The sequence below is a fragment of the Sinohyriopsis cumingii genome, unplaced genomic scaffold (assembly GCF_028554795.1).
Source record: "Sinohyriopsis cumingii isolate HCF-2022 unplaced genomic scaffold, ASM2855479v2 utg002626l, whole genome shotgun sequence".
In the NCBI taxonomy this organism is placed as follows: Eukaryota; Metazoa; Mollusca; class Bivalvia; order Unionida; family Unionidae; genus Sinohyriopsis; species Sinohyriopsis cumingii.
The window spans coordinates 607,210-619,501 of NW_028316261.1; the positions used below are offsets into that span (position 1 = coordinate 607,210).

The 12,292-nt window shown below is 38.7% G+C and overlaps 1 protein-coding gene across 1 annotated transcript in view; it reads right to left on the minus strand.

The window, feature by feature from the left end:
* Positions 1-11,425, minus strand: part of LOC149770150 (uncharacterized) — a 39,006-nt gene extending 27,581 nt beyond the window's left edge. Inside the window, exons 1-3 of the mRNA XM_089949333.1 lie at positions 11,274-11,425; positions 823-1,146; positions 207-334 (exon numbers count right to left, since the gene is read on the minus strand). Of these exons, the coding sequence (XP_089805459.1) occupies positions 207-334; positions 823-1,146; positions 11,274-11,334 (513 nt within the window). The 5' untranslated portion in view covers positions 11,335-11,425. The remainder of the gene's footprint in view (positions 1-206; positions 335-822; positions 1,147-11,273) is intronic.
* Between the last annotated feature and the right edge of the window lie 867 nt (positions 11,426-12,292).

Here is a 12,292-nt window from a genome sequence, read left to right on the forward strand (position 1 = left end):
TATATATATATATATATATATATATGTTCCTAATGCAATGTATGATCATAATTTCTTCACGTTTCCTGAGGATTATATACCAACACAGTTTCAGAGATAAGGAAACATACAATCTTGCTGAAAGAAAACACTTTTCAAAGAGAGTAACAGCAATAATAAAATGGTGTGCAGTGTAATTATTTTCTAGAACTACTGAGGAGACATACCACAGGTTCCTGCGTTCCTGGAAGTCTCCATTCTGGTGATACATTTCGACCACATGAGCTCGTCGAACAAGAAATGAGACTTTTTGAATGACTCATTATGGTTGGCTTGCACTTGTGTACTGGTGCTTCTGTAAATATGGTCATAAAACTGTAAGCAAGTCATACACACTGTGATATCCTTCTCTAAAAGAGAAAGTTTTTCAGTTTTCATGGTAAATTGCACCTCTACAGTTATGTAGTTAAGATATTCAAATACCTGGACACCTACTTTTATTTCTTTTATATGATATATTTTAAACCTGTATCATAATTTCTGTTTGAATGAAACAAGATTTGCTACCGATTAAACGCACACATACACACACATATTATATGTATGTATGTATGTATGTATGTATGTATGTATGTATGTATGTATGTATGTATCTATCTATATATATATATATATATATATATATATATATATATATATATATATATATATATATATATATATATATATATATATATATATATATAGAGTGGTTTTCTTTTTGTATGAATCACTGGATGATAGACAATATTCATGCAATAATGAAGAAGAAGAAGAAGGAGATATAGTCAGAATAATACAAACCAAACACTGTTAAAACAACTGTTTGCACATTCCGAAATTTCTCCCCGGATAGTTTTGGATACAAAGTATATTCTCCTGTATCTTTGGACGACACGTTTTTTAAGAGTATTCCTGATCTTTCGTGTTTTGTAACTCTTCCCTCGTACAACGGTGTCACTTGAAATCCATAGGACTCTGAGTTATAGCATATCAACGTAGACTTGTTGTAGTACCACTGGAGTTGTCTTATTCTATCGTTTAATACAACAGAATAATTCCACACTAACAACTTGTCTTGACCTTCACAGCATGTGGTGGACAGCACGCCTGTGGTCCATGTTAGTTCTAAATTGCCAACAAAGAAATAAATTGTAAATATTAAATAATATCACAAATACTTTATATTCACGAGTGTACTGTATTCAGTTTTGATTATTAGAAATATTATACAATGTTGTTATGATTTTTATTCTTGTTTGGTATTACAGTTGCCGTAGCATGTTTAAATTAATTCAACTCAGACTAATACATACATACATACATACATACATACATACATACATACATACATACATACATACATACATACATACATACATACATATATACATATATATATATGACATATGAGGCCAAATAGTATATCGAGTTAATATGAGAGAAGTCATTCGTTAATTTAATATGTAGCGTTAAATGGAATACAAATTAAAAATCTATTGCATACAATGTTGATAACGGTACTAATAAATATAAAAACTGAGCAAAATATTACACAATGCAGATTCATAACATTATATTTAATTCAACTTTGAGGGACGTTAGGAATGAATATATGTTGTATAAAAGACTGGGGGCTCCTGGACCACAATTTTGTGCTTGGTCCTTGCAATCTTGGTGAAATGGGGGTTCTGGACCAGGAGTGTTCATTCCAGCATAGTGAGATGGTAGTTCTGGTCCAGTCCAGCTTAGTGAAATGGAGGTTCTGGCTTACTCTTTGCTGCATCGGTGTTGTATTAGATATGTGCTTGTTGTAGCAAGCATAGATTGGGTTCTAGTGATGATGTTGGCAGCATTATTTCGATATCTGATTGCGATGAGTCTGATTCTGATGAGATACTGAAGCGTTTGAACTAGCGTCTATCGTATGCTAATAAGGATTTGAATTATTCTGATGAAATGATCTGTCGTGAGGAGTGTGAAGCCAAATATGAGAACGAGGAGTGGATGAGGCGCAGTTGTAGTCATTAGCGTCCATTATAGAGGTATAATCAGCAAATCCCATTAAAAAATAAGCTGAAGTGTTTTAATGTGGCGGCTCCTCAGCGAGGTGAGTTTTATTATTGGCTGAATAGGGTGACTCGAGAGCAGCTGGTGGGTCGTGTGAAATTCGTGAAATGTTAGTATGTGTTCAAGCGGATATTTGAGGTGATGGGTCTTCAAGAAATGTAATATAGTATCTGAGAAAAGCATAGGCAAAACACCTGATACGCACAATCCAATGGTGTGAAAGATGGTGTCAGAATCGACGAGTTCCTATGCATAATCAAACCATTTGACGATAGATTTTCTACCTTCGGTTTAGATCACCTTTTCGACTATGAACAATTTTGCTTGATTGTTTGTAATTCTTCTCTGCAGAAAGACACTAGGATGGACCATTTCGAGAAATCTTTGAGCGTGTAGCTGACAGAGTTGGTGCTTTAATGGTATAGACCACGAAGACTTCTTCGGTCCAAATAGGTGTGTATCCCTTTTCGAAATTTGTCCCTTGTCTTTTAATTCTGATGTGATCACTTACTTGAAATTTGGATCTTAAAAATAAGGCGCCTGTGACATGATGTTTTTGCCTAGCAAAGATGCTTCTGTAGAGGCTATTTTATTTCTGAGGTGCCATGTTTGATTGTACTGGTCAACAATTTCTGGCAGACAATCCATGTATCCATTAGTGTTATCGCTTGTAAATATCTTTCACATTTAATTTTTGAGAGTTCTTATAAACCGCTCGACGAAACCCACTTTGATGGGAATTTGTGTACCGTACAGTACAATGTTATTTTGTTGAAACCAGTCTGAGACGGTTTTGTTATGAAATATGCTTCCGTGGTCTGCCCATAATTTGTTGGGTCTTCTGTCATCCACTGTTATAAGCTCCTGCGATTCTGTCGCCGTGTCGAAACATCAAACCCAGCTGTCTTTTCCATTTTACCTGGAATACCGATTTCCAGCTTATGTTTGGTTCTTACGGTACCGTGCACTAGAGGTCGATCAACCCGCTCTCTGAAAGTTTTAGGTCTTAATTTTTTTCAAGTCCTCCAGCATGACTCAATCACATCCTGCTGTATCCGCGAAAGGTTTTCTTTCTGTTGCATCGCGATAGCATTGGCACCGTTGTATGGATGCTGTCCGGGCAGCGGCTGAGCGTTTTCTTCTAGTTGTTGTTCAAAGGGGTTCCACGGTCGTGTGTATTTATATCCTGGTAACGTCCATCCGCTTCGTGGTCTTGGAAGTTTTCTGATCAACGCATGGACATCAACAGCGCTGTCGATGTCACTGTGCCTGCAAAGGTACATTTTGTATACAGAGCAATGACACTAAGTAACCATCGATTTGATCACGAGGCGACGAGTCTTCGTGACCACCTCGACGTGGTCGATATTCTTCGTTTCGGTTTAGCACTTAAAGCACCACTAGTTCATGTTGGATGGTAAATTTTATAATTCACATTATTTAGGCAGACACGCTGTCCACAGTAACGTTGCAAGAAAGCTGTAAAATCATTTCTATGGGTGATTTTATTCCGTACTTGCATTGGATGTAATGGATTCAGTACCATCCACACGCTACCGTTGACTTTCTGAAGCTGTAACGAGTTCTACACTGCTGCTTTATGCGGTTGTTGGATTATAGCGTAGCAACTCGTCGGGTGGAGGTATACCAAACAAATCAAAATACTCGACGTCGCTGTAACGTGGATCGTTGACCATGACGACGTAATGAGTGCCATATCCATCATAATAATTTTTCAGGTTAATCACGCAACTCTAGTTAGATGTGACGTGTTTAGGAAGCTGATCGTTAGACATGACACCGCTGAAATTTCAAACGCTATGTACTAATTCATTTTCGACGTCAAAGTTGGAAAGCAGAGGAAACATGTGTCAGGAAACGTTTTATGTGACGTTTTCTCCCGAGTCATAATCTCCTGAAGATGTCTTTCCCGCGTTAAAACTTTTATCTCATGCCTTTGTTGGAAAGTACTTTACCTCGCGTGGTTCCAGGAAGATGGAGTCCTTTTCCGATGTCGAGCAATCCTGGCAGAATCCTCATTCAGTGATGCTCACTACCAGCGGCCCGTGGAATCATCCTTGTTTGGATAACTACGACGCTGACAAGTTAAGAACGATTCCTTTGAGTGCAGCCGCATGTTTAGCTATCGAGGTGGCTTGACGGTGAGTCAGATGACTATCCAGTCCTGTGAGCGCCGTCTCTTTAAGCCTGATCAATATTTGTCTTTTATGCGTTCAACAGGTTGTGATATTAAATGTCATTATTTTGGGGTTTTTCTTTTGGCTGATTTATTCCTATAACCTCTTGATGACGTCTCGGTCGCACTCTCCCCTTCGCCAATTTGTTGGGTAGCTCCGGTGATGGCTCTCGTCACTGCAGCAAGTTGCAGCGTTGCAAAACCCGACTCCAACATATTTTGGCGCCATGGTCTTCACAAAGGAATGATCGAGATGGCAATTCCATTGCCTACGATGGAACATCCAGTTATGTTTCCAGAACCACAGTTGCATTGGGATCTCCGGCTTCGAGACTACATTTTTTTTAAACTCCTGCGTTGAGACAATGTCTATACAATACTGAAACATCGTCTCTTACAGCGATATATTGTTACATAGACGATGCTAATTTTTCCAAGAGCATGCTGAGCGTCATGAATCGGTCTTAGGTCACAAGCGCGTTACTGACGTAATCGCCGCCTGGATTGGCAATGGTACACTGGATTTCGATATCGGCTGGGAAATCGTTGAGTCGCTTGTAACTTTTGAAGACATCGAAATGGAAAATAGGATACCAGTTACAAAAATCATCTTCGTCTTGTTATTTTCGCATGGCTTTCATCAGCATCATGTACGTGGGAGAATAATTTCGGGTACCCACAGCAAAACTGCATTCAAGTTCTTTCTCTAGATATTGCAAGGATTTAACACTGACGTGAAGACAGATTAAGCTCGTCAAACACGTGCTTGCTTCCAGTCTGATATTTTCGTCGGGCTGATAGCTGGAACGACATAAACAATCGCCTGGGAAATTCAATGTCTGGATTGGTAGCATCTCTCCACGACGTTGTCACCCGAGCTGCAGCAAATTATTGCATATAAATGATGTTTTGCTTGAAGTAAAGTATTTTGCTGAATCTAGCCAACGGTTGTTCCAGCTCGAGCATGTGATACGTCGATTGAGTGAATTAGGGCAAATACAGCGACAGTCACGTCATTGTGTTTTGTCCATCCTCTGAAGCGTTTTCTCGACACATGTACTGTGCGGAAGAACCTCTTTCCAGCCTCAACGTGTGCCTGGCGCCTTTGAAGACCGTTCGGATATATCGCCACACTCCAAAGATGCTGCTGGGAGGTAGCATGATGCGAATATCACGACTGGAATTCGTGAAATCATGTCGAGCTCTGAATCCTACGTTGTAGGTGGCATTAGATGCAAGTCTAAAAATGTTTCTGAAATTTCCTCCTTTGATAGTAGCATCATTAGCTACAGCAGCCGCTGGACGCATATCCGCGTTAGAAGCACATTCAGAACTAACAGCGGCTCCAGTAGCTGTGTCTCATACTGGTGCCACACGTTCGCATGTAGCCAGTACTGAACATGCTCAGGTTCAGATTCATGCTGGCTTTGATAATGACGTCGCAGTGATCCACATCGATGTCCCTTTTGTCAAATCTGAAAACAGCGCAAAGCACACCGTGTTACCTCGGATGTATTTAGGGACATCACATGACAACTAATGAGATAAATGATGTGTAGGAGAGCTTGTTTGTATGCAACGAAAAATACTCGAAGATTTTATTCATGTTTTCGCGGTCGATTTTAATATCGTGGAACACAATGATTTTATGTGCATCTTTTGCAACTGTGAAAAAATTGGAATCGGCGGCCACTGTGTTTCCAGAAACCATGTCTCTTGAAGCTGTATGTTGTCGAACTCGTGCAGAGTCATTATTTGTCCTGGTAACGATTGATTTTGTAAATAATCACGCGATTGTACATCATCGTGTTGTTCAGGAGCATGTTCAGAAGCAGATTTATTTTACCACGGCTGATCGGACCCACGATCATTTCATGGCAATCCGGCATCAAACAATGATGCTGGTGGTCTTTCGTGGACGTCTTCGTGCCGAAATTAATGATGTTTATTTTCTGTATAATCACGCCAGATTCACGTCCAATGTTTGCTATAAATACAGTTACCGCAGGCAGTTGCTATTGGACAATTTCAAGTGCGTGGACCCATCTGGTCAGAGAGAATTCTCACATGGAGACTCGATGCCATAAAACTGGACAGCACCGCAGATGTGCTTTACAACGGTACAGCAGGGATCGGAGCAACCACACTTGAATTTGACATCGCCAGCACTTACACGAAATATTCCAGGTTTACGGTGCTCACAGCAGAACCACCCAATCTTGGATTAAGTTATTTCAGATTTTTACGAAGGATGAATTAACACAATTCATATCAGCAAATTGTCCTAGTGGTGATCGAGATGTACCAGTTGCTGTTGAATGATACTGATCGGCAGGATGCGTCGTTCGATGGACACGTCAATCACGTTCTCAAGCATACCACGGGAGTTCATGCAGATCTCAACCAGGTGAGAAACTCGAGTAAAGGATCGATGGAAACTGCTAACAAACGATGGGAGCACGATGAGGTAAAACTGTCTCACATATCCGTGGGGAGCATGCATCAGCAGCAGCGCAGAGAAGCCATTGATATGTATTTTACCGTGTTACAATTTTTTAATGATCGAGAATCGACGCAACTGGTCAAAAAATAGAAAGCATTGTGCACGACATCATAAACAAATTGCATCCGAACATCGCTGACACCATAGTAAACAGAGATATGCCAAACGAAAACGATTCGCACGAAAGGAAGACAACGACGCTCACAAGAAAGACCACGACTGCATCGACAAAGTAGTATCACGAAAAGAGTTTCTCGGTTAATCAGGTTGGAGTATTGGTGTTATAGCCCACACAGAGTGAATATGGAAATTAATAAATGGAGGAAGACCAAGGAAATATTCAGGGAAACCATAAAGGAGGAAAAGAGAAAAAGTAGGACAAAGATGAAAAATAACAGATGAGAGCATATGATGATAAATTGATGAGAAAAATAATAAAAAGAAAAATGTCCTGCAAAAAACCAGGTGCTGGTGGAGAAGAAGAGGGGAGGAAAGAAAGTAAAAGTTAATTAAACAGCTATTTTCAGGGCAACTCAACTGTCTCGAATAAATGCATATTCTCTCTTGTCTAAAATTGTTTTAATCGATTGTATAGTTGTTTCTTTGATAGATTTATGACAATAAATCTGTGTATGTCTATGTCTATGTCTCTAGCCCTGTATATATGCGAATATCTACATTTGTCCCATGAGTAGCGCGTATTCAGGTCAAACCATTGCCACAATGTTCCGCTCGATTGCGGTCAGCCCCTTGCAACATCGTTGCCCATGTGTCCGCAGTGTCCAGTACCGTGACGTCACCCCTGTTCAATTCCTAGTGTCTGTATATAGTCCCACTCATGTCAAATTTTCCATTTCCTTATTTAGTCCCACTCCCGTTCAATCCCCTTGTCCGTAGACAGGCCCGATACATTCACTATGTTAAATTTCCTTTGTTTGTATATAGTCTCACTCTTGTTCAATTCCCCTTGTCTATATAGGGCAAACTCACTATTTTAGCATTAAAGTCCCATTATCCATATAAATCTTGTCCGTATAGGGCAAACTCACTACCATAACATTAAAGTTTCATTGTACTTATATCGTTCCCATTCACTACTAATATGTGTGTGTGCGCGCTTGTGTTTGTGTGTGTGAGTGTGTGTGGGTGTGTGTTTCAGTGTTCCATGGATCCCATAATAAATTTAAGACAATGAAGAATGTAAAATCACTATAGAGTACAACTGGCATTGAAATGCATTTGAATCGAACTCCAGTCATTTGGTTAAATTTGGACTTCTACCTTTCTGGAGGTCATAAGCAAGTCTGGTACGTTTGTTTAGAACATGTAATAGATGACTCAATCAAGTTTCGTACATTAGGCGTGAGAGGTTTACAATCCAGTTCACCACACACAAACACACAGGAGAGAGAGAGAGAGACAGAGAGAGACAGCGAGAGAGAGAGAGAGAGAGAGAGTGTGTGTGGCGGGGGATTGAAAAAAGAAGGGAGGATGGTTGACACGATTGAAAGTTAAGTTACAAAATATCAAGATGAAATAAATCCGGTCAAACACATTTCAAATATACGTAAACATATATCACTACAGAATAAAACCTAACAGCAAAATGTTTTATCAATTCTTTTTTAAAGCATGCGCAATAAAAGATAATGGTAAAAAAGACGTTAAAATATGCAGTAATAACAGTATGTAACACAACTTTTGTTCCTGGGTAGTACATTTTATTTTGTAATAGCTTATGCCTAAAAAAATATAGAAAATGGCTATTAATCCTCCAAAACGTTGCTTTTGTGACCAGGACAGTGATATTTTGAAATTTACCTGTTTCCAATGAGAAAACGGGTGCATTGGTGCATTGTCTTTCACATAAAATCAGGAAAGCAACACATAAATAAAAATAAACATGTATTGATACTGAAATGACCACATCATATTTAGAAGTGAGTAGTGTTTTGAGATTTACGATTAAACCATAAATCACATTCACGAATCACCCTCAAATGTAGCGGCGTTCAAAGTTCAGTATATCCTGGTGGAAGCGGCCGCTTTGCTCATCCGAGTACGCTCCCATGTTCTCCTTGAATTTATGAAGATGAGCATCAACAATCTGGAATTAGAGGGACATATTGCAGCCCATTGAGCCAAAGTTCTTCACTAGCATCTTAACCAGTTCCACACAGTTTTTGGCCTTGTGATTGCTCAGGAGGCCCCGAACCACTGCGACAAAGCTGTTCCAAGCAACTTTCTCCTTATTAGTGAGCTTTTGTGGACTTCATTGCACTACAGGATTTTCTTTATCTATGGTCTGACGAAGACACTGGCTTTGACCTTTGCCTTAGACAGCTTAAGGGAGTCTTGAAGGTACATGAAGGCTGCCGACTCCTTATCTAGAGCTATGACAAATTGTTTCATAAGGCCCATTTTGACGAGCTATGGTGGCATCAGCACCTTCCCGGGGTCCACCAGTGATCCCCACTTGACGTTGTTCCTCCGTACAGAGAACTCGGTCCGCTGTGGCCAGTCCCACCTGTGGCAATGCGCCTTGGTGTCCTGTTGTCCTAAAGTTATATATAGCAACTTGGTAAAACCGCCTTGGGGACCTAGGAGATATGCCAAATTTTGAATTATCCGATGACCTTCTAGCCGTATTTATCATACTTGTAGGCGTCTAGCAAGGTCCTGATTCAGTTATAATGCTCTTTGATATGTACCGAATTAGCCAGGGGAAAAGACGTGTACTTGTTCCCATTATGGAGCAGCACGGCTTTATTGCTCCCTGATAAGCTGTCAATGAAGAGGTGCCACTCATTATGGTTGTAGGCAATTCCGATTTCCTCGAACAGACTGGTCATATTGTGGCAGAAGTAGAGCCCATCTTGACGGGTGAAGAATCTGTCAAAAGCTTGGTGACGCTCTTGTTTTGATAAATTGGCCGGAGACATAGCAAAGTGCGTCTGCCGGATAATTGTAGCCTCTTGATGCCATTTCAGAAAAATGCAGATTTGTATCCACTTAGGCAGGTATGTGTAATCTGTACTCGAGGTGCACACTATCAAATAATCTCTGGAATTTGTTATTTATACGGAATATCGCTCTCGAATGATGGGTTTACTCTTGCAGAGGTTGTTTGTGTAATTTTCAACTTGTGTTCAAAGTCCCACTGTTGACAGTTTACTTACATGGATGAGCAGTTTGTACAATTATAAGATTCATATTGGATTGAATTATCTGGCATATGTTTCATATTTTATTAAGTTGCACCTACATCCTAACCATTTTATGTTCTGTGCATTAATATTTTCATCTCGTGTCACCAGCTGCTGCAACATTACCCAGTTGAATATGACTTAATTCATGCCTCGGGTGTATCGAGACCTACAACGTAATTAATTAATACTGTTTCATTTCCCAGAACTAATGCTATTTACGAGTTATTTTTTATGTCTATTATGCATACAATCAAACCTGCCAACAAATGCCACCCTTGGGAAAAGGCAGAACTAGCCTTTCATATTATTATTATTATTATTATATCAATTTCGTTTTTATGTGCACTATTGAACAAAAACATAAAATACGCCTTTTGTTATTCTCTCCCAAATACGATTAGTATATCCTGCTCACTTTAATCCATAATATTAAAAATGTCATCACTGACCTGAAATAATCACTGATGTTAGATTGTTTGTGCACAAACAAATAATTACACTGCTGCTTGACAACTGACATATGAATGTAAAACAGAAGGCTGAATCTTTGGCCGGAAATCTTATATAAGTTGACTAGTTTCTCAACTGCCCGAGATCAAAGGTCAGCCGGCTTACGTGAGAGCAGGAAATAAAAAGCTGTATGTTCTGAATGATCCATGAACCGAAACATCGCCTGCCCTAACAGACAAATCTTAAGCAGTGAATGACCACTGATGCTAATAACAAGGGACGTGACTGGTATCTCTTCTCAAAGACAATTTTCTTCGTAGAGAGCTTATATTCAAAGGCAAATATATACATATATCGAATTATACCTGTCGTACTGGCAAAAGGGCAACTTACATTTCTGTTGCGATAACAGGACACTTTTCTTAACAACATCCAGCGAACATAAAGCTTCAACCAATTGCACTAACGATGAAATATGACTGCATTCAAATGGTACATATTTACACGTTTGAGTTACACTGTCAACGTGATATGAATACTATGTGTGCATTCAAACGAAAAAAAATGTTCACATATCGATTCAAATAACATTTCTTATTTAAACAAAAGATTAAGTTTGTGCAGACTGAGCCGTCACATTACATACGCGCCAGTAACCACTTAATGCATGGAGAACCTATTGCGTGATAAGGAAACACCAGGTCTCTGAGCGCAGAAGGCAGGTGACCATTACACCCATTACACACATGATATTTATATAGAAAATTTTCTGGGATAACATCAAGTCAATACGATTTATAAATACATATAGTAATGTTATGCTTACCCACAGATTTTCTGACCATCCAGCAGACCGTCATCGTTATAATAGTTGATTTTGCACTCATCTAATCGATGGCTATAGATGCTGAAATTACAAAAGCTAAATATTTTATTCTTTCATGATCAGAGGAACATTCATGAACGAATATACAGTCTGTGGAAAGACCTACTTTTGATTCTTAACAAAATATCCCTTCATTACAATTTAGTAGATATTTTTGAAACCGAGTATTATGGCAATTTGAATCACATTACTCTCTGGTAGCTAGGATCAGTTTCCTAAAAATGAACCTACTTAATGGGTAAACATAAGAAATTCCCGTGATATTTTAATGTATACGTGCTTAGTATTTTGAGATAGGAAAAGTTCTTTATTTTGGGGCTGGTTTGGGTTTAATAATACATAGCTTGTAGTAATATCTTCTGCATGTAAAGCCTTATTGATGAGTCATACATACTTTTATTTACCATGAATCGATTAAGTTAGAATATGTTTATATTTCAAAATGCAGTTCATTATATTCAGTATATATTTGTGAAAAGTGGCCGGACCTGATTTGAATATGCGAGGCTTGGACTAAATCAGTGGGAAATTATTGTCATCAAAAATCCATACAGTTTATTCAAATGAGTTTTATATTATGTTACAAAATTCATTGTAGTTTTAATAAAGGTTTCACTACTGTAATGAGATATTCAGATAATAACGTTATGACATATGTTTATGGTAATTTCCATTGCCTGTATATAGCATGATCATAACACTTAGTATAACCAGCTTAGCACGAAACTTAGGTCATTACAGACTGAATTTGCTTTTTATTTATGTCGAGATAAATGATAAAGATAAATTCATAGATGAAAGTGCATAACCATATTTGCAACAGTGACAAGGAAACTAAGTTTCAAGAGATACACTGACAGGCGTACTTATCAAAATAATTATTATTTCCATAAAAGCCTAACTACACTATGAGAGAGAGAGAGAGAGAGAGAGAGAGAGAGAGAATATAAACTTTAATT